A 25620-nucleotide genomic window follows, 5' to 3' on the forward strand; every position below is an offset into this window, starting at 1 on the left:
CCGTTGTCAAGATCTTTTCTGGACGATAGAATGAGCAGCAATACGGACTGAGGCCCATAGACTCGTATGTTAAAATTTCCCGTAGACTTTGTATAGGACTGTTTGCCATAGACTGTATGTTATAACGATCCCGTAGACTTAGTGTAGGACTGTTTGCCATAGACTTGTGTGCAGGACTGTTTGCCATAGAAATCTATGGTTAAGGAAAAACGGAACCACTGCTGGGCGGGTGGCAATTACGTTAAGCAGTCAACCACCATGAGTACACAGTTACTTACTACCGCATTACCCAAATTCACAGCACGCCTGTATAACACTGCACTGACATCCAACCACCATTGGGTACGCAGTTACAAACTATTGCACATTTTCACAGCAGACTGATATGAGTTTTCACTAACGGCTGCTGTGAAATCTTCGTTCTCAAGATTGCCGTAGTGTAGGATCCACTACAAAATGGTATGAACAATTATACACTGTAGATCACCGCAGTTTTTTTTTGTGTTGCACATACAACCTGTGTGTTTATTTACTTTGGTCTTTTTTGTAATAATTTTTATAATGTTTCGTACACCTGTTTATACTACCATCAATATGTATGGCTACCTGTGGGACCAGCCTGCCGATACGAAGACGATTATTTTGGATGAGTTCCCGCTTGCAGATTTTCGCGACATACCTCTCACTCGCTTCACCGATCTCCAGTGTTTGTCCGCGAATGCTTGTGGAGTGTCTTCTCTGCTTGGTTTGACACCGTTACCCAACCTGACGTATCTGCAACTCAACGACAACCTGCTGGGGTACTCCACCAATCCCCATTTTGAGATCCTGGCGACGGCGACACCTAACTTGAAGCGACTGACTTTGGCCCACAACGGCATCAGCACCGTGGATTTCTTGGAGCCTTTGAAAAACCTACCGGCACTCCATACCGTGGACCTGTTCCGCAACAGTGTGAACCGGACCCATTCCAGTGAATTGATCCGTGTTATCCCACAGGTTATGCGATGGACTGGAGAGGATGGAGACGTCGAAAGCGAGAGCGATGAAGAGATGAATGGTGAGTAGCATTTTTTCTTGCTTGCATGATACTAGAGGTTGACAGTGTTCTGCCGAACTTTGATTAGGAAATTTCATGTACATAGAACCCGAGTCGGACCATGGCGAGGACGATGAGGATGACGATGCGTCAATGGCTGGCTCAGGTATTTATTTGTCATTTGCTTCGTTACGGTTTGTGTGACCTTCTTAGAGTTTCTCGCGAACACTTGCAGACCGTACTTGGTTGCTGTCGGACGATGATGTGGACCACATTTCCGACTCCGCCTCGGACGTAGATGAATCGGCCTCGGATAAGGACGCGGATAAGATCCCGGACTCGGCCTCGGAACCTGACGGCGACCGCCAAGACAGCGACGACGACGTGATTATGCTTAATTAGTTAGTTGTCTTTGTGCGTTTTTTTCTGTTTTCACCCCCTCGGAGACCCCCTCGGTAACCATATAACGGGTGTTATGTATTCATTTTATTTGTGGTTAACTATCTCATGGTTTATTGTTCTGTTACTGTTCGGACACCCCCTCGGACACCCCCTCGGAAACCGTAAACGGTGTTACGTATATTTTTAATTGTCGTTGCTCATGTTTTTTTGTCTTTATGTTGTGGGTAGTACGTTGCACTCGTACGTGTTAAGAAAAAGCAAAATGCGTAGGAGACGTTGCTGTGAAATTTCGGTTTTGCAAAAAATATAAAATACGACCGCACAAAAATTACTCAGAGTAAAATATCGGTAGTCTGAATTTCACTTCTGATATTTTTGCGGCCTCTAGAAATCGCTTTTGGTTAAATAATATTCATCAAAATTTTACATCTGCAAGTTCTTGACCTTTGCAAAATGGATTACAATCTAACAGATGATGACCTTATTGACGCCGCTGCCTTGGCGGCACTAGATGATTGGGTCTTTGATGACGGCTTAACTGATCATGATATGCTTGATGCTGCCGAGTTGGCTGGCATGGATGACTGGGTCGCCGACGAGCCTCAGGCGGGAGCGGGTATGCCGAATGATTTTCGTGCAGCTGAACATGTCGCAGTAGAGCCCAGGGGCCACCGGTTTTCCAAGACCCACAGTATGCATTTTAAGTTGTTTCAAATAAGTGTCCATGATCTGGATGGTATAAGCTTTATTGATGCTCCGGCAGTAATCGTGGCTGTGTTGGAATACATCCTTGACACTGTGTTGGCTGGAGTAGCTCGTCATCAGTACGTTCGCGTGTCAGTGGACTCGGCTCACCTGTCGTTCCCTATTTGGACGCCACCAACACTGCGATCCCAGTTGACCGTACAGCGGTGGATGGCAGAGATATCCAAAGTCTTGAATTCCCATCAAGAGTTTGTCATAGATGGATCTTTCGAAGTTTTGCTGGAGCATACGGAAATTCCTTCGGGTCGGTGTGCCCGGGACGTCCCTCCAATGCTGTACCAGAAGCTCAAGAAAATGACGTCAGTCATCTTGGTCAACAACGACGACGAGATCTGCATGGCCCGTGCCCTAGTAATTGGCAGAGCGTTTGCGGATGGTCACAAGGAGTATGCCAGGCACATTGCCAAGGGTAAAAGGGAAATTCTTGCATTGTCGAAGGACCTTATTAAAAAAGCCGGTCTGCCCATGCGTGAATATTCTCTGGCGGACATTCCAGCTTTCGAGAATGTGCTTCGTGGTTACCAGGTCGTAGTTGTTAGTACCATGCAAGCCAACAGCATCGTGTACAGCGGAAAGCATGAAGAGAAGCATATTTGCCTGCTACTCCACAACCGTCACTTTGACGTGTTGACCTCCATGCCGGCTTTTTTTAATCGTGGCTACTGGTGCTTTGGGTGCAATAAAGGATATAACGACCGACGAAACCATCGTTGCACTGGCCAATGTAATCAGTGTCTCCGTTCCAACTGCTCCATGGACACATCTAATGTGTTGGCGTGCGGTGACTGCAGTCGGAAATTTAATGGGCAGTCGTGTTTTGATCACCACAAACTGGGTCCCAGCGCTGATAAGCTGTTCCACAACCGACGCAGCATATGCAGTACGGTGAAACTTTGCCTACTGTGTGGCTCCATTTATTCCCTGCTTAAAAGAAAACCAGGAGCCGTTCACCGGTGCGGAGAAATTTTCTGTAAGACCTGCCGGGAGCACGTTGTGGGCGACCATCGCTGCTACATGAAACCACACAAGCTGGGCCCGTTTCAGAAGATGCAGTACGCGGATGCCCAGTTTCTGTTTTTTGATTTTGAAACGTACGTTGCTGATGATGGACGACTGTACCCGAACCTTGCGGTAAGTCTGAATGACAATTTTGCTGAAGTAAGATATACCCCCTCGGGGACCCCCTCGGAATCGTACTGTTGATGCAGGTCGTACAGAATGATGAAGGCGAGGAATGGATCTTCCCGCCAGAGGGAGAACCACTAAGCGACATTACCGACTCACTTTGCCGATTTCTGTTCAGTGAAGATCATCGCGACCACATTGTTATAGCTCATAATTTCAAGGTAAATCGTTTTTAAGAATTTTTCCCGCCGACTTTTAACTGGTAGAAATTCTGTAGGCTTTTGATGGCTACTTTATTACCAACTGGCTGCTGAAGAATGGCATCATCCCCCGAGTGATTATGAATGGCGGCAAGATCATGCAGCTTGACGTGGTTCAACTGAATATTCGCTTCCGGGACAGCATCAATTATAATCCACAGAGCCTTTCCAAGTGGCCAGCGACATTTGGGATTGAAGACGCCTCTAAAGGTCTGTTCCCGCACCGCTTTAACCGACCAGAGAACTGGGATCAGGTTACGGAGTTCCCTTCTATGATGGAATACGGACACCAGTTCATGAGCAAGAAAGACCGTGAGGCCTTTGAACAGTGGTACAAAGATGAAATCGCCGCCAAGCACAATACTTTTGATTTCCGAAAAGAGTTCGTGGATTACTGCAGCAATGACGTTACTGTCCTCCGCAAATGCTGTCTTCAGTTCCGGAACCTGTTTTTGGGAATAAGCAATGGAATCTGCCCATTTTCCTCTACGCTGACCATTGCGGGACTATGCGGTCTGTACTGGCGCAGCAACATCCTCAAAGCTAACCAGATCGGATTGATTCCACCACAGGGATACCATTCCAACCGTAACCAGTCCGTCAAAGCGCTGAAGTGGCTACAATGGATGGAGTTGGAAGAAAACTGCCAAATTCAGACAAGAGCGTCGGGGGCAGAGTTCAAGATTGGTCAGTACTTCGTGGATGGTTACTCTGCCGCAACGAATACAGTTTTTGAATTTCACGGCTGCTGGTTTCATGGTTGTCCTGAATGCACTGCTCCTGACACGATCCATCCATTTAGAAATCTTGCAATGAGCAAGATTTACGAAGAAACCCTGCAGCGGGATGACTACATCCAAAGCCGGGGATACAGACTGCACGTGATATGGGAGCATGACTTCGATGGCCTTGTCAAAGAAGTGCCATGGTTCGCAGCTTACATTGAGGAAATTACCGTGTGCCAACCTATTAACCCCCGCGACGCGTTCTATGGCGGCCGGACGAACGCCACAAAGCTCTTCCACAGTGTAACAAAAGAAGAAAAAATCCGGTATTTCGACGTCTGCAGCGAGTATCCTTATGTAAATAAGAACAAGCGGTATCCCATCGGCCATCCGAACATTATCGTTAAAGACTTCGATGCAGTGACGGATTATTTTGGGATTATCCGCTGTGAAGTCGTTCCTCCGGCCGACCTGTATCTTCCAGTTCTTCCATACCGTAGTAATGGAAAATTGGTCTTTCCTCTTTGTCGGACTTGTGCGGAGACACAACAGAATGCTCCGTGCGGACACACCGAGAACGAAAGGGCACTCTCTGGGACATGGTGTAAGTAGAATTCAAACCCCCTCGGAACCCCCTCGGTAAATGTTTCTTGCAGGCACACCGGAGATACATGCAGCCATTGATCGCGGCTACGTTGTGACAAAAGTTTTTGAAGTTTGGCACTTTGATCAGACCGAAGAGAGATTGTTCGCCGAATACATTGACCGTTTTCTTAAAATCAAGACTGAAGCAAGTGGATGGCCAACTGATGTTGTCACAGACCAACAAAAGGACCAGTACTTGCGGGATTTCCATGAGCACGAGGGAATTGAATTAGACCGCGACAAAATGGAAAGTAACCCGGGCATGCGGGCGCTTGCCAAACTGTGTCTTAACAGGTATTTTATTATTTATTTGACTTCATTGAACATTAGTCAGTATTATTGCTTGCAGCTTTTGGGGACGCCTCGGTATGCAGGATAATAAGCCGAACACCAAGTACATTTCCTCTCCAGAAGAATTCTACAGGATGCTTCTTTCTGGAGAATACCACATTCAGTCGTGGGACATGTTCAGTGACGACGTTCTACAATTGGCGTATACGAAGGAGACCCTGTTTGTCGAGCAAAATCCGCATACCAACGTCGTTTTGGCTGCGTAAGTGTTGGTCCATTTGTTGTTGCACTTGTGGCATGAATTTTCATATTTTATCAGGTTTACAACCTGCTGGGCGCGGTTGCACCTCTACGGTTATATGGAACAAGTGCAGGACAGACTGCTGTACTTTGACACTGGTAAGACCTGAAAGACCAGTTCTACAAACATGTGAATATGATATCGGTTTACAGATTCCATAATTTTCGTGGATAAACCTGGATCACCAACGCCGCCGACTGGAAAGTTCCTCGGCGACCTTACGGATGAGCTGCAGCCTTGTCAATTCATTAGTCAGTTCGTCAGCCTGGGACCAAAGACGTACTCGTACAAGACCAACGATGGAAAGAGTGTTGTAAAGGTGAAAGGCTTCACGCTGAACGGGCACACCAGCGAGATCATCACCTTTGAGAAAATGGTGGACGTGTTGGAGAAGAAAACGGATTTTCTTGTTGCGGAGTACCCTGACAGCATCCAACGTGTTAAGAAATCTATGACTTTAAAACAAGTCGATCTTGCTAAACGGTTGAGTTTCACTTATGATAAACGTCGGATTGTTAATGCAAATTGGAATACTCTGCCTTACGGGTACACCTCCCAGTAAATCAAAAGTCTGGGTTAAATAAAGTCCGAAGAAGGCCGTCGTTATTTTATTGGTAACATTAACACCAGATCGATCATAGCCCATGTCAAATCGACTTCTGTCTTAGCACCTAGAAAGTTACATCGACCACTGGCGAACAAAATAGCCGTACATTCCGGCATCTTAATACGTAAACCCAAAAAACGATCAGCAAAATATGGAACATTAAGCTTTTTACTGACAGCATCGAGATCGAACCGCTGACCAAAGTCATGTGTGCCCACAATGTTGACCACCTTAAAATCAGTGACACAACATGAGTATCCGATTTTAGACAACAACCGTACAAAATATTCTAAAAGAGAACGCGATTCGTCCAAATTCTTTCCGCCGTTCACGGTCACTTTACCGTTGACATACAGCTGACAATGTGCCTTAGGCGGCATTATGCGACGAAGGAGGAGCCCAGAAAACGAACGAGGGGTGTATTGAGCCAAAGGCAAGCGTTTTTCAATGTCATTCAAGTTCAGATGGCAGTTCAACTTCGCGGTGGCCACAACATTGGTGATCCGTACCATTCTTATGCAACCACATTCCAAAGATGAGTGCCTTCCGCTGGGTGGTTTGAGCCGCAGAAGTCAGTCGTCGAAACGTTGGACAGTGATAATCTTCTAAATTGATGACTTCCGGCAAGTACTTTTCCAGGAGGCGACACTTTTCCAACCCTTTAGCGTAGAAAGTAACGTCAGCTGGACGTCCAGTTCTTTCAAAAATATCTTCAAAGACTACCGCCGTCTGATTGTGGCGATAGTCACCGTAGGTGTGCCAAACAAGCCCATGAGAATGGCGTGCTTGCTTTTCCAAATCTCTTGCGCAATGGGAAGCACCGCGCGGTAGCGTAAAAGTATAAAGTCCCACTTCTCCTTTTTCAAGGCAAAAGAACGATAGCTGTTTCAAGAACGTTTGTTGGTTAATCACAAACCAATCAGCATCAAGAACACACCTCAGAGCCATTTTTGAACTGAACCAACTGAACTTAAAAGCCGTGCTCTTTTATACTTTGGCGTGGGTCCAAGTTTTGATAAATGCGTAGCTGAATGCTACGAAAAACGGGGTGAAAAAAGTCTTTTCACGTACGTTCCGGTACAAACTTTCCCTAAAACGCGTAGCAAAACGCTATGAAAAACCGGTGAAAAATCCTTAATGCGCACGTACGAGTGCAAAGTTTCCCTGAAACTCACAGCAAGGTGCTGTGAAAAAACCTTCTTACGAACTTTGCGGATGACGGGCAACCCATAAAAAGCTCTAGCGAGTATAGATTGCTACGTTAGTTGTTCAGTACATTTTCAGTTTTCTTTAACAGTTTTCTCTGCATCAACGCCATGGAGTTTATTCCCGATTTTATTTCGTCCGAGCGCACCATGTCCCCGAAGCCATCAACCAGCGGAGCCGCCCGTGAGATTCCTGCTACGCCGCTGAAGCCACGTACCTTTGCCAAGCGCCGCGCTCCGGAGATGGACGACGCCAAGCTAAACCTGGCCAAAAAGTTCAAAGAAGCAGAGGTCACCAAGCATCCCCGCCTTGCATTTACCCATGAAGGTTCCAACGTGTACAAGATTGGTTTCGAGAAGTATGTCTACGCCCGCTTCCAGGACGGAGTCTCCGCCATCGTCATTGGTGAATGGAAGAAACAGAGCGACGACACCTACCGCCGAACCCTGGAGAAGTCCATCACGGTCAAGAAACCCGGATTCATGCGTCTGTGTGCCCTGATTATGAGCGGAAAGGCCGACCTGGACAAGATTTCCCAGCTCAGCAGCGGTACCGACGGCAAGTTGACGCCCTTGTATGCTTTGGAGAGTGGACTGTACTTTGGATGGGGGCGCTACAACCGTGTCAACACGGCCACCGTCCGTCGTTATACACTTGGGAACAACGGGGACCTCATTCCGACCAAAGCGGGTGTGACCTTTGGACTCAAGACTTACGAAGGACTGAAGGAGCTGGTGGTGGACATGACGTTGCTGAAAGAGCTCTTCGCGATGGACGAAGCCAACCACGTGCCAAAGACCTTGAAGTCCGCTCTGGCTTACGACAAGTTGAAAGAAGTGAGTTTCATTTCCCTGTTCATGTGCAGTAGTCCATGTGCATTGTTTTGTACAGGAAGTGGCTGAAGAATTCACGGAGCTGATCTACCAGATGCGTGGACGCAACGGCAAGATGGTGTGCGGGAGTGCCGACGATGACGAATGGGCTGCGGCTGAAAAAGCTATTTTGGAGTCGCGCTATGTGGAGGCTGTTCTGCTGGAAGCTGATCAAGTGGACATTGGGCAAGCTATTGGATTGGACGTTAAAGGGTATTTGGAACTTAATGCTCTGGAGTTTCGTGCCATGTTTGCTAAGCTTATTTAACCGCTGTTAATAATGTTCTTCCGTATTGTTTGGCTTTCTGCTGTTTCCTATTTAATCAACCGCTGTCTGATTTTTTTTTCTCATTTTATTTCTGTAATGCGTTTACATATCTGACGGATAAATGCACCGTCAACTATTTTTGTATGTATGTCAAAAAAAGAATTTACATACTGACAGACCATCTTGTCGTTGCTTGCTCGGTTATCGGTAAACAAATGCACAATATTGGTATAAGACTCGCCACTGACACGCCGAAGAATAAAAAACAAACAATACTGTCCACACACGGTAGAATATTCAGATTGAAATTGTTCGGATTGCTCTATTATCCGGTTTGACGAAATCAAATTAGCAAAGTCTTTTGAATACGAATCCAGTTTCCTCCCAAACGAATCGAACACTTCCAAAAGGCCATGTTCTTCTTGATAGAAAGCAATCCAGTGCGATCCGTCTTGGTCCGCTGAATCAATGTTGACCACCGCCGCTCCAGGGTAGGGCCAAAGCTCACTAGGCACTTCGTTGCTGGCGTACACTCCACGTAGCACTGTTTTTGTAGCCGGATTCGACTGCAGTGCATTCAGAATCTGGTCGGTGTTCATGTTGAAAAGTCCGCGATCAGCTGGCGATGCTGGTTTATTTCAATAATACTGTCGTACACCAACATGGCGACCATCATGACCGTTTTATCCAGAGGCTTCTCAAAGCTGACCGACACGCTTAAATTGCCCTGTTTCACCAAAGTGAGCGGTCCTCTTCCGGTATGTCCCGGTGTCAGGTCAAAGCCGAAGAATGTGTAGCCATTATTATAAGCGGTCCGATTAAAATTGAGGCTGTTGTGCGGATGCGTTCGGTATCCACAAGTGTCCAACAAACCGTCATAGCACTCCAGTGACTGTGACCGCCCGAAATCGGCAGTGTAAGGCTTTGTGGGATAGCTCTGACCGTCCACCTCCACACTGATCTGAGTGATGTTGAAATGTTGAAAATTGAAGGGATTGGTTTTAAGGCTGCCGTGAAAATCATCGCTTTCCAGGAATCCGATAATCACTACTTTGGGAATCTGCCCGATTTGCAGGTTGCTCACCACGGTACTTTGGGTTTTTTGGGGAATATCCGACACCCGCATCACCACACGTTCAATGTGATACTTGACAGTCTTTTTCAGCATCTCCGCGGCCACAGCCGTCATAAAGTCTGGCGCCGGAATGTAGCGGCGGATCGATAAGCGCGCATTGCGTATGAACGGTTTGAACTGCTTGGTGGCATCGGTATCCCACACTCGCAAACAAAATTCTGGCCGGCTCATTACCAAGCGGATGTTGATGGGCACGCCGGTACATAGCGGTTTGCTTTGGTCAAACAGGTCCGCAAAGATTTTTCCAGAGAGTTGCACATAGTTGCCGCCAGCAAACAAGGCTTTGCGATTGACTTCGCCTTTGTTGTCTTTGTCGTCATTCATCTTAGATGCGGTGTCGGGGTAGAATGCGGCTGATGTTAACTGGCATTTTTGAGCATCCACCGAATAGCAGAGTGTCGAGTCCATGTACGCCCGATATGGGTAAAATGTCGCGGCATCCGAAATTAGTCGATTCGCCACGGTAAGGTGGCATGATGAAAACAGTGAGTGCATAAAATTGTTGACAGGGGCCACATTGTCATTGTTGGTCATCAAGGCCCAATCAGCAGCTCCTTTCTTTACCTTGATGCCAACCTCCAATTCGAGAATCATATCTGCCAGGCTAAGTAGGCCGGCTGTGCTGGGCGGAATGTAGAAATTGATATCGCCAGCCGAGCCATTGTCCGTAAGAATCGTTGTGGGGTTCAACTTTTCATGCTCGGTGCGCCACCGATCGGTTAGCGTGGCTGGTAACGCAAAGAGCTGATTCTCCAGCTGCATTGCCGGCTCGGAGTTTTCCATCATCAGCAGGGCCATGGTTAAAAGTAATCCGGGATATTGGTCGGAGGAATGCGTTTAATGCGTTGTCGGTTGCGTACAACACGGCGTTTCTTACGGATACCACTTCCCTCTTGGGGTGCTAAGCGTTTACTGATGCTCTCTTTAGCTCTATCAGCAACCTCTTTAATGGCCCCGGTAGCGGCTTCTTGCAAATGGGGCGTGGCAGCATCCAACGCAGCTTTGGCATGCGGGGCGGCTCGACGGATTATAGGCTTGGCGAATGATGATATTTTGGCGAACAAACTCTTGAGAATCTGTGGGAGGCCGGAACCGTTCTGCAGTGTGCCGCGATACCGAATGAGGGCGCTTCCTCCAGTTTGGCTGACGAACACGTCGTCGTAGCGCCGAGGATCAGGCACGTATTGTACAAAAGGCATTTTCAATATAACCGCTGCGGGCGGAAGTGCAGCTTGACAAGTGATTTCCCGGTCTGGAACTTGGCTTCGTCTCCGAGATCGTTGGCAATAATGAGTTTAATGGTTTCGAAATGCTGCCGAAGAACAGGAACATAATGAGGAATGTCGAAACGTGCTTCCACAGTCTGATTCACTTCGCCTCTAATAGGTACGGCACGCAGAAATTGCGCCGCCGTGTCTCCAATCAAACTATAGTCAGCCACATCGCTGTAAACGAATAGGCTCTGGTTTCCCAGCAAAGTGTTGACAGGCCGGTCGGAGATGAACGTCGTTACTTGTGGTGGTGGAGCTTTGTCCCAGAATGCCAAGTATTTCGCTCTTGCTTGACCCTGGGAGGTGTCAATAGTTTCAGCAGCAAGATTGGGTTCGAATGTGCTCTGATCGAAACCCAGAATCTTTTGCAGCGTTAAGGATTCAGGTGGAAAGTATATGGATACCCGGTCATTTCCGATGCTCAGCTTGACCTTGTGATTGGTTGGAGTAAAAAACTGCACTTCGAACATTTTGTTGTTGGGCAGTGCACTCTTGTCCTCTGTCACTCTTCCATCCAGCAAGTAAGATTTAACGACAGGAGCCAAAGAATTAATGGTTTGCAGAAGCAACTCCGCGTTCTTGTAATTACCCGGTGGCACAACAATGCTTTTTTGGACACTGACATATCTTGGAGTTCCAATAAATTCGCCATCTTTTTTCACGTAAAATTCTTGCACAACATCCAGCTGGATTTTTTGTTCAACGGGCAAAGTATAAAAAGAATTGAGATACTGCAGCTCCACCAGTGCCATTTCCCATTTCCCTTTCAATGTGATTGGATGTTTTAGCTTGGTAGTCCAATTAGAGGGCGTGTTAGCAGGATCGGTAGCCACATCACTGGGCAGCGTCAGGTAGAATGGCGCACCTTCAAACATTTTTCATCAATCCACTGATCGTGTTCCGGTCCGTAACCTAACCAACGCACTAGAACTTTCTTTCCACGGCGTTTGACAATGAAATCCACAGTATGATCTTTCTCAGGAACGTTGCGGACCAGCGATAACTCGGGTTCGTAAAACTTTCCGTCAATGGTGTTGTCTTGATAGTCTTTCAAAAGGTAGACCGGAACTGGGTGCGGAATAACTTGCTTGATAAAAAATATCTCCTCCTTAAATCGGTACGTGTATCCCTTTTCCACTTTGCCTTTCCGGATGGAAATACGAACTGCGTCATCAACTTTGTACCGTGGTTTTTTCACTTTCACAGCCGGGTACATCTTGTTGTACACCAGCAGCGAATTTTCCTGCTTGACATCGATGGGCCGCATTCCATGAGCGCTGTGCACCGAGTGATTGTACGAATGCACAAAATCTGATAATTTGTCAATGTACCGGGTGCTAACGCGGTAGCGAAATAGCCGGAAAATCCGCGATTTAATCGTTCGAATCACTCGTTCGGCCATGGCACATTTCACATCCTCGTTTTGTGAAGTAAAGAATTGCACGTCGTGTTCTTTGAGATACGCCCGTACAGTTGCGTTTAACACTTCGGTACCCTTGTCGTATTGTAGCTTTTCTGGTCGACCCAATTCTTCAAAGGATTTTTGGAGAGCGTCACGTGTTTCTTTGCCGGTCTTCGTCTTCAAGGCTTGGACGCTCAGCATTTTGGAGAAACAGTCAATAACAAACAACAGATATTTGATGCCATCATTTTCCTTGAAGTATTTGGACAAATCGGCTAAATCAGCTTGGTACTGCTGCTGCAGATTGGTAACTACCACTGGATTGCGTGGAAATCGTTTCCGGCTTTCTTTGGTGACAGTGTATGCATCGATCTCTTGCAGCATCTCCTCGGCTTTCCGTTTGTTCGCTCTGGTCTTTAGTGTTCTTCGAAAGCGTTCGACGCCGCCAAAACTTCCGGGATGACGGGGGTCTAGGTATCTCTTCATCAGGCGATCCATCGTTGCAACAATTAGAAACACAGTTGATCTTGAAAAATCGGCACAACCGAATAACTGACGGCAAAAATCCAGACATTACGACAGCGTTATCCAGTTAACTTTGCGCTTCATGCCTCCTTGCTGTTTACGCGAACGCAAGCGCGGAATGGGTACTGGTTCATCGGGTTTTTCCTTGGGTCGGCTAGGTCGAGGTTTTTTCGGTAGAAGTGGAGGCACTGGCGGTTCGTATTTGGGTGGTTCAACAGGATTTTCATCGGGCATCGCTTTTTGTTTTAGAGCAAGGAAGCGTTCCAGTATACAAGATAGTTGACTGGCTTTTTCGTATTCGCTTATATCTTTTCGCTGAAGGGTTTCGGCCACTAATTTGTCCAATGAGACAACGGCTTTGGCTTCCGGAGGCTCGCGGTTGACTTGAATCTTTTCATGGAGTCGCTCCTCCATGACGCGGCGGGGAACAATAAAGTATTCATCCATTACTAATTAACGAGGTCAGTACACCGGCAATAACAGGTAGAATGGCACCCAAGAAACCGCCTTGCTGCAAAATCCGCTTTTTGGCTTTCATTGGATACCGTCGCAGCGCTAACAGCTTTAATGCTTTGCGGTGACGTTTGCACTTGTCAAGATCGGCGGGCGGGAGGCTGACGGTATTTTTGATGATGTTGACGGCAATTTCCTCCAAGGCTTTAAGCTGCGGTTTGTTGACAAATCCCATCAAGACGCGGCGCTGTTTCGGCTTCAGGCCTTTCAAGGTGATTAGAAATGGGGCAAGGGCTTTCACGCGTTCCGACATGGTTTCGGCATATCATTGGAATTGGCTTTCACAAATATCCGCATAGACTGTGTCGGAAGTGAGTGTGATCTTACCCTTAAATACTCTGGGCACATCGAGCGCATATCAATAATGAGCGGTTCATACGGCTCCGATGTAACTTTGCGGTACGCCTCAGTCAGCTGATTGAGTCCGGTTTGGCGCGCGAGCAATTTAATCTGATTTATATCACGCACGTTCTTGAATAAAACGAGATACTGGGAATTGAGCGTGATGTTTCTCATTGACTTTCCCTGCTTATAAAGGTTTTGCAACAGCAACACAACCGAAACGTTTTTATGATGGATGCCACGCGTGAACAAGTTTGAACAGCGTACATCTGTACAAATATCACTAGCCAGGTCGTCGATAATCAACAACGTGTGCAGATTAGGGTCAAAAAAATTTGGTGTTTCAAAGACGGTCTCAATGCCTTTGATGAAATCAACGGAATCCTGCACTTCATCAAATGATTTTTGCCATTCACCATAACAGTACACTACTCGATCAGGAGGCGGACAAATCATCTGCGCGCGGTTTTTAATTAAAGACAACACAAACTGCGTTTTACCCGACATTGTGGGCCCACAAACACACATGCCAAAGGGCGCCTGAAAGCGCGGGTGTTCTTTTAAAACACTATACATGATGACTCTGATGAACTGAAAAGAGAACCAATGTGCTTTAATACAAACAACACAAACTTTTACACTCAGGCTGCCGGGAACGGTGGACCTCCTCCGGATCGTCGCCCTTTTCCCAGTTGTCCACTACCAGTCCGCAATACACGCACTCGGCCGTGTTCCCCCAATTATACTGGAATCCAGCTGCAGCTAGTCGCACTGGATGGACGATCTCGGATTTCCAGCTGTCTGGATAGGATGCCAAGCGCTCCTTGGTCGTTTTCATGTCTTTGGGAGGTTGTAGAGCGTCTTCTTCGCAGCAGAAACAAATAAAGCCGTTGCTCGGTCCTTGCCGGTCCCACAAATCTTTGACACGGTAACTGGTAGCGTTGGCTCTCTTTTCAAGGTCGCGTATCTCTTCAATGGCTTCCAGACCAAGACGACTGACAACCACTGGGCAATGAGGGCGGTAGCGGGCATGGTGAACATCAACCTGTTCGTACGGCAGCAAATCCCTCAATCCCAGTCCGCAGTGGTAGCAGTGAATAAGGTTGGACCAGGTGTAGGAAAATCCGGCCGCCGCCATGTCTTCCTTGGTCTGCGTAGTAAATAGCCAGTTCTTGACATGGTTAAAGCTGTTTAGACGGGCAAGGTAGTGAGCCATCCGAGGATTATAAGGAGCCATTTGTACTGTAAAACAAAGTTCATCAAAGCACTGCCGTTGGGATAAACATAATCAAAACGCACATTCAGTTAGTACTCCTGCCAATACTGATTTAGATCCCGAAGCTTTGCCGCGTAAGCCGGTCGCAGGGCTAGCAAGTACCGACAGTCCGGATTGTATGTCGCGTGCTCCTTCCAGAAATCGTCGCCCCAGTCGGCGGACGCCAGACGGTGACCGCAACAGAAACACTTGACGCAGAAACAACCCTGGTCGGGCACGTAGATGTAACCGGCTTCGGCCAACCGACGGGGAATACGGACGTGAGAATTAAACTTTTCAACTGGATATGTCAGAAGACGGCTTTCGACTGTGCTATAGGAACATGTACCGTAAGACTCCATTGCAAAAAAAACCTGAATACGAAAATGAAGATTCACTGTGCCCGGCTTAATGACTTTATATCATCTCTGTGCCACGCATTTTAACTTTTTTGCACACGTTACTCCTGTGAAAATGTTCTTTTCCATACATTTAAGCCAACCCCCACAGCTCACTCATGTTCAATCGTGTTTACAAAAATTTTCGGCGATGGCAAACCTCCAAGCCATGATGCCGGACATGAATCGCCGTGAAAAGCGGCTGGAGAAAATTGTTGTCGCCGTTTTCTACTTTTTATTGTTTGCGATGTTTACGTTTTTCGTAATTTTGGATGCATTTGGAAAAGTGCTCCAGACAGACCACTGGAACCAGACTGTTCGCAATATAACCGCGGTAAGCTGAAACCCGTTAATTGTTTTAAGAGAAACTACCGACTGTGCGTTTTGCAGCATAACGGCTGGACGTGAAAGTCGACACCACTCCGGAAGCAACTGATTTGTAGTTTAAGTTCATCAGCTGTTTGTGAATGCTTGTACTTGGAAAATACCCGAGGGGGTCCCCGAGGGGGTCGGCTGGTTAAAAATAAAATGAGCGGCACACTGTCATGATTTATTCACATGTCAACTTTATGTAAAAATCGCTTCAATACTGTCGTTCGTAGATCACATAACTGTTGCAAATTGTAATCTCTCAAGAAACTGGAATACTTGAACAAAATGCCATAGTAACAACCATTAGGCAGTTGTTTAAGAAGCTGTTCCTTCACACGGAGTTGTAGATCCTGCTTCAAAAAATCCGGCAGAAATAGCTGGATTTCGCAATTCAGTTCGACCATGTACTGGTCCCAGAACCACATCGGCAATTCTGCAAAACCACCGAGATAGAGATAATCAATAAATAAAATGGTACATGACTCACCCGCCGAGCCGCGGTTCATGACCGACACAAAGCTGCTCAGTAGTATAAGAAGCTTGTCGGGAGTCGCAAACCGAAAGTTCTTGAAGACTTCCATGCGGATAGTGCGAAAGCAGGTGGCAGCGATCTCGATGCGGAATGTAACTTCTTTCTTTCCGGAGAGTTGTTTTCTGAAGCCCCCGCGCAAAGGTTTTCCGAGGACGTCCCACTGAAAGTCTGAAGATGGGCGCTTCTCCTGAACGGGATTCGGTGATGGATTTCGCGAATCGAATTTGCTCTTGTAGGACAGCATGTACTCCAAAAACGCTACGAATTGATCGCTGGTGATCTCCACGTTATCTCTGGGCGTTTCCAGGCGTACAGTGTGCGCTTCGTTTCGGTTGTCTCTCAGGATATGCAGCAGCGTGGTCTTCCCAAACAGCATAGTACCCGCAACACCCACTCCCTCTACAAATCAGTGAACTAGAGTAGTAATAAATCTACTGTGACGAGAAAACTTGACAAATCGAGCTGTCTTTAGGGTACCAAGCAAAATGTGTTTACGTACCGTCAGCAACAGGTGCTTCATTTGAAGTTGGTCCCAATATGGCAAACAACTGATCCCATTGCATTCCGCTACCGACTTCGTCAGCTACTGCGGCAAACCCGGTCTGCAACACTTCCACAATTGCTGGCATATCGCTCGTACTTGGAGAATCCTCAGCATTTTCAGCCAGCTCCGCAAACATCTGCTGCATATCAAATGCATATTGCTGATCAGCGTCCACAGGATTGTTACCAAGTTCAGGCTGTTGTACGCTAATAACACTGTCGAAGTCGAAATCAAAAAAATTAGGAATTTCAAAGTCATCCATCGTTCCGGTCATGGTTGCAATGAATTCAGAATGAAGAACTTGAGCGAAATTCGAATTCTGGTTCTCAAGATAATGTGTGGTGGGAGCTGAGTTGCGCTCGCTCCGCCCCTTTTCTCTTCTGCTATTGTTTCGTTACGTCACATTAGTGACGGGTGCACTTAAGATTAAATGCGCGGGAACAACATCATGGCAGCTGGATTCGCTGAGTATTTGTTCTAATAATTTACCAAATAATCAAAATGTTTATTTCAGAGGTTTTTTTTTTGAGGACTGCTTTGTTTTTTATACTACGGTCACTTTCACTGTATAATTTCATATTTCGGTCACCGATCGCTGAAGCAACTGCACTTGTGGCGCAGTGCATGAATAGCTGCTGACTGCAATACCTTTAGCCACCTGTCGAATGTGCAGTTCGCTGAGAAATTCCATTCCTCTCGCACTTTTTACATTAAATTTCATTTGTAGAAATTTATTTACAGAAGGCTTAGTGTTCGGCGTCTCACCTGGTTCAGAGTTTTTGTTAGTAATTTTGTTTTTCCTTAAAATTTAATGTTTCATTCAGTTTTTAATAAGATGAACCATGCAATTAAAGTGACCAAAATAATAGTAAAAGCGAAGTACTTACTTTGGATTCCAACAAGGTGCGTATACCAATGCTACCGAATTTATTTTAATAAAATATGAACCGTTTAATTCTTTATGGTGATATTTTACGTACAAATTTTACAGTTGAACTGAAAACCATAACAACCGTTCGACCCGTGATTGTTTCGCACGTTGCAGTTTCTTCGGTTTGAAAACAAAACAGACCGTTCATTTGTCACACTGTACAACGATAACATGTTTTACAAAAAAGAAGTAATACAGTGATAACCATTCCCTTAAACACGGGATGAACCAAAACAAAAGAATATACAAAAAGTCATGGCTAGAGTTGTTGCACGAATACGCAACCAACTGCTCTTCACTTCCGTTGAGGTCGAGCACGTGGAGCATTACGACCGCCCCTCCCTCGTCGTCCACCGCGCGGGCCTCGTCGTCCACCGCGCGGGCCTCGTCCCTGGCCTCCCGACCGTCCTACGCCACCATCCGATTTCTCCTCCGCGTCCGCTTCGTCCGCTCCGGCCGCTGGGTCCATCTCGTCCGCTCCGCCATCGTCGTCCGACTCGTCCTCATCATCCGTAACCACATTGTTGTCCCGGCGCGCCCGCTCGGCATCGGCTTCATCTTCAGGCCGGATTCGCAAGACAATGTCTGCTGTGGATTCCGGCCACTCGCGAAACTGTCGGTCGATGATGTTATTGTCTTCATCTTTGTAGACATAAGGGAACGGCACTTCCAGTGCTTCCAACGCAATTCTGCCGAGAAGATAGTCCGAACGGAACGGACCATTGCAGAAGTCTTTGCAGGGAAATTGTCCTTGCGTTCCGAACACATGTCGGACCATGTTGTCCGGGTGACCCGGAGTTCCTTGAAGCTGGAGGCAAAACGGGCACTGGAAGAACTTTGTGCCTTGATGCGCTCTTTTCCGTGCCTCGGTATCTTCGGCAATCTGCAAAAAAGAGTTAGTTAGGAATTGGACTTGGCCACAGACACGTCCGAGGGGGTTTATGAGGGGGTATTCAGGACGGTTCCGTGGACTTGGCCACAGACACGTCCGAGGGGGTTTATGAGGGGGTATTTAGAGACGGGTCCGTGGACTTGGCCACAGACACGTCCGAGGGGGTTTGTGAGGGGGTATTTAGAGACGGGTCCGTGGACTTGGCCACAGACACGTCCGAGGGGGTTTGTGAGGGGGTATTCAGAGACGGGTCCGTGGACTTGGCCACAGACACGTCCGAGGGGGTTTATGAGGGGGTATTCAGAAACGGGTCCGTTGACTTGGCCGCAGACACGTCCGAGGGGTTTTGTGAGGGGGTATTCAGAGACGGGTCCGTGGACTTGGCCACAGACACGTCCGAGGGGGTTTAAAATAGGGTACATGCTGATTGTTCACTGGAAACTACCTTAGCATATCCCGTCCCTTCTCGACGCAGATCGACCAGGTCTTCGAGTTTGGCAGTCGACTCCTCGAAGAACACCTCTTCGGTGTTTATATCCGGCCAGTCCATCAGGCAATCCGTAAACGTGACTACCGGCAGACGTTTGTTTTCGACCACAATGGTCCGGATAACGTCGACGGGATAATCACCGTCGAGAGCGCGAGCAGATCCCACAGCCGACGCCGCTGATGCACCAGGCTGTGCCGTGACGGGAGTCCGAGAAGAGCCGGTGTTGTTCCGCAGTGAAATCAGCTGCTTTCCAGGCTTTGCCGCCGGTGCGGACCTACAGAACAACTTGTTATTAAGTAGGGCCATCTACAAAACGGAAGAAATGTCTTATTTACCGATTGGCATCTGAGGCACCACGAGCGCTGCGTGTACGGCTAGCTACGGACTCTGCCGGTGAACGGCTGCGTGACGGGGCCGGTGCTGGCGGAGGCTCCATAACGCTTGCAGGGCGGCTCGGCCGGCTCCCCGTGGAACCAGCGTTAGACACGGCTCGGGACGTGGCTCGGGCTCCTGGTAAAAGCGAGCGTGCCAACGGGATGGACCCTGCCGAAGATCTGGCGTGTGACGGTGAGCGGTACGGATGGACCAGCTGATAGACCCGAGCAGGGGCCGAGACGGAGGCCGATGGCGCAGGACTGACTGGCGCCGGAGAGAAATGTGTTGGGCTATGGCGTCCAGAGGGCGTCTCAAAGGCAATTAAGACCATGCCCGGCGCAAACTGAGTCTTATTGAGCCTCGTCGTCGTCCAGTTCCTATAGTGTGTTACACCTACAAGAAATGTAAAGAATTAACACTACTTTGTACGACTTTGACTTTTGATTTTTTCTCACCGCCAATCTCGATCGACTCAACAGGAGCACGGATTTTTGCAGAGATCATGTTCCGAATTTGCTCCAACTACAAAAGCCACAACACCGTGAAAACCAGCGTCAAACAATAAATTGAATTGTTTCGGTTCACGAATTACCGTGTAGGAACCTTCAACCCCGATTGTGACGGTGGAGTTCTTGAAAGGAACAGCTACCTCGACTGTCAACATTTCTGCAAAACAAAACCATAAATAACATGAGAAAGCATAAGAAAACATGAGAGAAAATAAGAAAACATGAGAGAAAATAAGAAAACATGAGAGAACATGAGAACACATATTAAATATGAGACAAGATAAAGATACGAAAAGCAACAACAGCACTCCACTTGCACTTGCCACAAATCCATCAGTGTTAAAAACAATTAAACACAAACCACATGCATAGCAAGGCGGCTTACCTTTCGTTGAGTGGCTTTTGGAAGACGAGGAGAAATTCGGGAAGGATGAGGAACGTGTGTGAAGGAGAGACCGCGCAGTTAACCGTCTGCACCGATCACAACGATGCTGCAAAACAACAGCACAGATAAAATACGGTGGTGGCAGCGAAATATTTGCCTAAAAGCAAACAATATTGCTGCACAAACAAACAACGATGCAGGCCGTCAACACGGGTGATTCCACGATGAGGTTTCACGACAGAAACTGCGTAATCCCGTCTGCGTCTGAGTATCCAAATGGGAGAATGCTTCGAGCTGCACAACTAATGGAAACACACAATCAGTTTCCACAAAAACTACTGCAGCTGATATCGTGAGGTCAGAAACAGACTGGCAAAGAACAGAAATCAGCAAACAAAACTGTCACACTAGCCAAAATCCGAGAACCAACACAAAATCGCAAGTGGCGAGCTCATCGCATACTTTGCATATTGCAATTTTAAATTTGAGTATTTACGGTGGAAGTCAAATATAACTGCCACCCGCCCAGCAGTGGTTCCGTTTTTCCTTAACCATAGATTTCTATGGCAGGCAGTCCTGCACACAAGTCTATGGCAAACAGTCCTACACTAAGTCTACGGGATCGTTATAACATACAGTCTATGGCAAACAGTCCTATACAAAGTCTACGGGAAATTTTAACATACGAGTCTATGGGCCTCAGTCCGTATTGCTGCTAGAATGTTTGTGTGAAGACGGCTATCCTCACCGACAGTGTTGCCAGTGCGAGCATGGCGGATGTGATGACCATTCCGGCCAATAGTTTCAGCGCAAAAACATCCGTGTACAAGATGTGATGCGTGCGCGTGACGGTCAATATCTCTTGCCTGGTTGTCTGACTGCGGCTACGGACCACGAAAGTGAGGCAGCAAATCAGCGAAACCCATCCAACCAACGCTAGTTCCACATGCTCGAAACCTGCACAGGTGAATCATTAAACATTTGGCAAATACAGCATTCATGTACGCCCTAAATACAGTAAGTAATGCTTATGCGTTGTGCAATGTGCAGCTGCATAAGCAGTTGTAGCTTAATTTTACCGTACCGACAGTAATGAGAAGAGTGGCTCCGAAAAACCACAGGACTGCGTTGCCAATGGCTATTTGTAGCAACAGATTTTGGAACGCCTGGGCCTTCTCAGCGGAGACTTGCTCAAGGGAGAGTGCCCACGACGACCGGAATGGCCCACCAGGGTTGGAGTGTAGTTTATTGTCAGATGTCACAACCACGGAAGTGCATGCTCGTTCTGTATCTTTCGGGATCATAACTGTTCGATGTGCCGCCAAATCATATGCCGCGTTTAAAAATATTGTACAATGTAATATTACCGCAGCTTGACAATCTAGCAAACATCAGACATCCAAGAAGCTATTAGGAAGCAGGAACAGCCGTTAATAGTAGTAACCGTATGGCTGTCAGGGAATTACGTACATTACGACACTGCTGCTTTAAATCAATCGAACACGAAATCCCTAAAAAAAGGCACGCGGATGCTTATTTACTTGCACTATTTTTGGGCAAGCAGAATGCGCATCCTTGTTCTAATGTTTATACGCCAGTTGCGACAGAGCGACAGCTAACTCACGGCGCCGTAGAAAGTATGTGATCTGTTTGGAAAACACATGCGCATTGATTACGGCTACAAAAAGGCCATAGACAACTTTCGTTGTGCAGAAAATGTATACCACACGAAACATGCTGGACTTCTCTTCCGTCTGGAACTCCACCGAGTGTATGCGAATGATACTGAACATTCCTTCGAAAGATGTGCCGAGCGCAAGGAGAAACACTCCAGTCGCCATGGAGTTGAAGATTCTTAGATACTTGATATCCGCCGAGGAGATTTTCCCGGTTAGATGAAGCAGTTTCTTTGTTATTCTGCTGAAGCGGAAACGAGAATAACCAATGACAAACATGCAGATCCACTGCCACACTACCAGTGCCACGGCCACGTAGGCTGCAGCGGATACCAACCAGTATAGCCATTGGCTACGTGATGACGATGCGGATGTTTTGATGGCTACAATCGGAATGAATGCGCCTAGGAAAACGCAATGGATTAACCACATTTAAATAAAAATGAACAACTAAAATTGCAAATTTAAAAATGCTTTGTAATGGATGTTACTTCTTACCAAAAATGCACCAGAGTATAGAGCCCAAAAGCGCTAACGCAAAATGACCCTGCATCAAGTTCAACAAGAGCGTCTCGAAATCCGCTTTTCGTTGTACCGATGCTTCATCCAGAACAACCACACGGCTGGGCATTTTCCTGCACGCAGGATATCGCACAGGTCGCGGTGGAACAAGTGAATTTGTTGGCCCGACCAGAACGCATGTTTCCTCGTTGAAGGATGTCGATTTTATCGTTCTTTCATCAAAGTCCACAACTTTGATGATCGGTTTGGGCTGTACAGCACGATCGCATTTTTCGGCTTCTGAGGTAGCCAGTGGCATTTTTTCTGTAAATGCAAAGTTTTTGCTTCTAGATCATTTCCAGTGTTTAAAGAAAAAACGCTTCGACTTGCGTGCAATATAGGTAAAATACATACGTGCATTAACTAGTTTATGCTAGAAAGGTCAAGGCTCCTCATTTAACACATGTATTTGCAGGCATGATCACAGTGGAGTGCGCTGTCGTTTTTGATCTTCTTAGAGTGAGCTCCGCGTGGTGTTTAATATAAGCACGTGTTTTGAAATCGATGGAGAGACTCACAGTACAAGAAATACAAATAAGCTCACGGGATCGTATACAGGAGACGAGCAATTCGCAAAGCGTTCGAGGAAACACATGCGGTAGAAACTCTGAAAGACCTCTGTCATAATTTTATGATAAGTGGCGTTATGTCATAGCTAGAGAATGCTCAGCGTAAACAATTTTTGACTTAAGGTTTAACAGTAATCTTAGCATGAAGATAATCTTGAAACTTATGAAAACCGAACCCAGTCTATGGTTGACACTACAGAGAAACTTGGTATCAAGTTAACAACTCTTTTAGAATACAGAAACTCTGTTAGCCTCTGCGATTGTATCGCCTGTCGTGTTTGTGCCTGACAGTGCAAGCATGTCCAACTCTCGTACATTGACCAGATCACCAAGTGTTCCTGTAGTGCCAATCATTTCGAAAGATCGCCCATCGAATCTCTCCAAAAGGTCATTTCCCGGAGCCAGTTACGGTCAGCGTGAGAGAAGGGTCTTGTTCAATCGGGAAATCAGCATAACAGCTGATCCAGCAGATCCCGACAATATTGACATTGAAGAGGCACCGCCCGAATCATTCGATATTCCGGAGCCCGCAGCCAGTACAGATAGTCGCCGTCGGTCAAAATCATTTGTTTTTGAACTGGTACCGGTAGATACAAAGGCACTGAATATTTTGTTATGGGTTATGCTTGCCACGCATTTCACCGTGGCCATATTCGGATCCGTTGTTTGGCGAGCCATCGGTACGAGTATCAATTAATGGAAGCGGTTACAGCGCAACAAATGTTATAGCATTTTCTGTCTGTTCTTTATTTTATGTTTCTTGTTATTAGCTTGATCTTTAAAGCGAATGCAAACACACGCAAATCGATCTACAGTATTTGTTTACAGGGCCTACTTATATTGGAGCAGCCTTGGTTGTGTGGGAGTGGCTGATGACATTGACCGTAGTCGTCATAAGCTATGTGTTGTCACCAGTTCTCCATAACCAGTCATTTTGTCCAATGGCTAACCTAACCTTGAAGCGCAATTTAATTCGACTACTAATCATCAAAATCATTTCCCTGTTACTGGCAGTGGGCGGTATTGCCGACGGTGTCTTTGCCATTTTCAGAGCTCAACTGGGAACAGCACCAAAGCCATCAGAGACTTATCAGACTTTTGAGAAAAACCGGGAAATTCTCTTGGGCGCTTTCAATACAGCGGTTGCAGTAATTTCTTTTGGCGCGCATGTAGTTTTAAGCAGGCAAACGGCACTTCAGTTTTATATTCAAGAGCAAAAGAATACTGACAGATCGTTTACAAGCTTGTGAGTGCTGTACACGTATTTGGTTATTCGATCAGAACGGTGGTATTTTTTGTTTTCCAAATTGTACATGTTTACGTGAGCTTTTTTATGCACTTATACGATCTGGCTGACGAATAAAATCAAGTGCCAGAACACCATTCTAGAGGTGTGGGTTTCAAACTCGTTTTACAACATTAATAACAAAAATATACTGCAATACTGCAAAAAGGAAAAAAGATATTAAAGTAAAAAAGATATACTGCAGTGAATATTGCCAACGAACTGAGTCCTTGCGTGCTACGCAGTGCACCCTATGGGAAAGGTGACCTGTACTATATGTGTCCAGGTCATATGTCTACGGTGTACATATACTCGGGCCACGGTACCGTGCTCGTGCCGATGGTAAACAACCAAGCATCACCAGCGTATTTTAACCATGAGCGTCTTAAACAACGTGGCCGCAACCGCAACTGTGGTACGAGTACCTATAGCTCGAATGCAAGACTGCTGCAAAAGAACAGACTGGCTGGTGACGGCCGGAAAGCCTCCTTATCTGAGGGCATGGTTAACTCGGGCTGGGTCGGACTTCCGTAATGACGGTGGTAAATGGCAGTAGAATAACAGGAAGTGACAGAGTATAACTGCTTATGTCATATGCCTTGTTTGGAATGTGGTTGACGCAGCCGTCCCCTAGTCGACCTTTTGACTGTAAATCAATAAGCTTTCACGGCACACTAGGACATAAAACATAAACTGAAGAATTCTTAGATATCAAAAAATTAATCGCTTGACTCAACTGCATTGCTTTGGAGTTCTCTTTAAAGCAACAGATGTCCCATTATCACACCCAAAATTCTTCATGCGGCGCATTGCACGTTGAAGCATAATAATCATTTATCGTAATACAGAAATACAACAAGTAAGTACTGGTGAGTGCTGAATGCATTGTCCATATGACAAGTATACGCCCACCCATAACGAAACCACATCGCTACTACGTATTTTAAAGCAGTCGCACCTTGAATTACGTATGCAAAGGTAATCCGTTATATCTATACGAGTATGCAAAATATTACAATAAAAGAATCGTAATTTTTGACTGCTCTTAAAAATGCGCGAACGCACTGTATACAATATACGAGATAGCAAAAGTGAATTTTGCATCGTCTCCAAACTTTTAATAGTAGTTAAAATTTAGCAAGTTCCTTTAAG

At 46.5% G+C, this 25620-nt stretch overlaps 6 protein-coding genes and 1 long non-coding RNA gene across 8 annotated transcripts; 4 read left to right on the plus strand and 3 right to left on the minus strand.

The window, feature by feature from the left end:
• Nucleotides 1-543: 543 nt before the first annotated feature.
• Nucleotides 544-1601, plus strand: LOC129586932 (acidic leucine-rich nuclear phosphoprotein 32 family member B-like). The gene is made up of 3 exons (XM_055480457.1): nucleotides 544-1060; nucleotides 1146-1205; nucleotides 1275-1601. Exons 1-3 carry the CDS (start codon nucleotides 562-564, stop codon nucleotides 1439-1441), a joined length of 726 nt encoding a protein of 241 aa, XP_055336432.1. The 5' UTR covers nucleotides 544-561; the 3' UTR covers nucleotides 1442-1601.
• Nucleotides 1602-1894: 293 nt separating this feature from the next.
• Nucleotides 1895-6115, plus strand: LOC129586839 (uncharacterized). Its single transcript, XM_055480305.1, has 7 exons — nucleotides 1895-3337; nucleotides 3415-3552; nucleotides 3609-4920; nucleotides 4973-5255; nucleotides 5311-5514; nucleotides 5572-5651; nucleotides 5706-6115. The coding sequence occupies exons 1-7, from the start codon at nucleotides 1895-1897 to the stop codon at nucleotides 6113-6115; spliced, it is 3870 nt and encodes a 1289-aa protein (XP_055336280.1).
• A 1326-nt stretch (nucleotides 6116-7441) lies between these two features.
• Nucleotides 7442-8591, plus strand: LOC129586902 (uncharacterized). Its single transcript, XM_055480394.1, has 2 exons — nucleotides 7442-8202; nucleotides 8258-8591. Exons 1-2 carry the CDS (start codon nucleotides 7477-7479, stop codon nucleotides 8504-8506), a joined length of 975 nt encoding a protein of 324 aa, XP_055336369.1. The 5' UTR covers nucleotides 7442-7476; the 3' UTR covers nucleotides 8507-8591.
• A 510-nt stretch (nucleotides 8592-9101) lies between these two features.
• LOC129586840 (uncharacterized protein F54H12.2-like) lies at nucleotides 9102-10439 on the minus strand. The gene has a single exon (XM_055480306.1). It carries the CDS (start codon nucleotides 10437-10439, stop codon nucleotides 9102-9104), a length of 1338 nt encoding a protein of 445 aa, XP_055336281.1.
• Nucleotides 10440-14307: 3868 nt separating this feature from the next.
• On the minus strand, nucleotides 14308-14910 carry LOC129586841 (baculoviral IAP repeat-containing protein 1-like). Its single transcript, XM_055480307.1, has one exon. It carries the CDS (start codon nucleotides 14908-14910, stop codon nucleotides 14308-14310), a length of 603 nt encoding a protein of 200 aa, XP_055336282.1.
• Nucleotides 14911-17796: 2886 nt separating this feature from the next.
• LOC129586751 (uncharacterized) lies at nucleotides 17797-25370 on the minus strand. Of its 2 annotated transcripts, XM_055480131.1 has the most exons (11): nucleotides 25206-25370; nucleotides 24894-25142; nucleotides 22552-22878; nucleotides 21462-22457; nucleotides 21126-21334; nucleotides 20378-20483; nucleotides 20076-20149; nucleotides 19939-20005; nucleotides 19444-19876; nucleotides 19064-19382; nucleotides 17797-18609 (listed from the first exon to the last, which is right to left on the minus strand). In XM_055480131.1, the coding sequence occupies exons 4-11, from the start codon at nucleotides 21679-21681 to the stop codon at nucleotides 18022-18024; spliced, it is 2016 nt and encodes a 671-aa protein (XP_055336106.1). In that variant the 5' UTR covers nucleotides 21682-22457; nucleotides 22552-22878; nucleotides 24894-25142; nucleotides 25206-25370; the 3' UTR covers nucleotides 17797-18021. The 2 variants fall into 2 exon arrangements, with proteins under 2 accessions (XP_055336106.1, XP_055336105.1); XM_055480130.1 differs by lacking the exons at nucleotides 24894-25142; nucleotides 25206-25370 and adding an exon at nucleotides 22969-23790.
• LOC129586752 (uncharacterized) lies at nucleotides 23286-24561 on the plus strand. Its single transcript, XR_008690201.1, has 2 exons — nucleotides 23286-23863; nucleotides 24012-24561. It is a non-coding gene; the product is annotated as an uncharacterized LOC129586752 (long non-coding RNA).
• Nucleotides 25371-25620: the final 250 nt, after the last annotated feature.

Source organism: Paramacrobiotus metropolitanus, unplaced genomic scaffold (genome assembly GCF_019649055.1).
Source record: "Paramacrobiotus metropolitanus isolate TYO unplaced genomic scaffold, Prichtersi_v1.0 Parri_scaffold0000022, whole genome shotgun sequence".
In the NCBI taxonomy this organism is placed as follows: Eukaryota; Metazoa; Tardigrada; class Eutardigrada; order Parachela; family Macrobiotidae; genus Paramacrobiotus; species Paramacrobiotus metropolitanus.

Coding starts and splice junctions, on each gene's coding strand:
- LOC129586841 (XM_055480307.1), bottom strand. CDS start 14,910: ATGGCTCACTACCTTGCCCGTCTAAACAGCTTTAACCATGTCAAGAAC.
- LOC129586840 (XM_055480306.1), bottom strand. CDS start 10,439: ATGGCCCTGCTGATGATGGAAAACTCCGAGCCGGCAATGCAGCTGGAG.
- LOC129586839 (XM_055480305.1), top strand. CDS start 1,895: ATGGATTACAATCTAACAGATGATGACCTTATTGACGCCGCTGCCTTG. Junction 5,515..5,571: donor ACCAACGTCGTTTTGGCTGC/GTAAGTGTTGGT, acceptor ATATTTTATCAG/GTTTACAACCTGCTGGGCGC. Junction 5,652..5,705: donor ACTGCTGTACTTTGACACTG/GTAAGACCTGAA, acceptor ATCGGTTTACAG/ATTCCATAATTTTCGTGGAT.
- LOC129586751 (XM_055480131.1), bottom strand. CDS start 21,681: ATGATCCCGAAAGATACAGAACGAGCATGCACTTCCGTGGTTGTGACA. Junction 20,484..21,125: donor TCGCACTGGCAACACTGTCG/GTGAGGATAGCC, acceptor GTTGTTTTGCAG/CATCGTTGTGATCGGTGCAG. Junction 18,610..19,063: donor AAGGGACGGGATATGCTAAG/GTAGTTTCCAGT, acceptor TCTTTTTTGCAG/ATTGCCGAAGATACCGAGGC.
- LOC129586902 (XM_055480394.1), top strand. CDS start 7,477: ATGGAGTTTATTCCCGATTTTATTTCGTCCGAGCGCACCATGTCCCCG. Junction 8,203..8,257: donor CTTACGACAAGTTGAAAGAA/GTGAGTTTCATT, acceptor TGTTTTGTACAG/GAAGTGGCTGAAGAATTCAC.
- LOC129586932 (XM_055480457.1), top strand. CDS start 562: ATGTTTCGTACACCTGTTTATACTACCATCAATATGTATGGCTACCTG. Junction 1,061..1,145: donor GAGCGATGAAGAGATGAATG/GTGAGTAGCATT, acceptor TCATGTACATAG/AACCCGAGTCGGACCATGGC. Junction 1,206..1,274: donor TGCGTCAATGGCTGGCTCAG/GTATTTATTTGT, acceptor GAACACTTGCAG/ACCGTACTTGGTTGCTGTCG.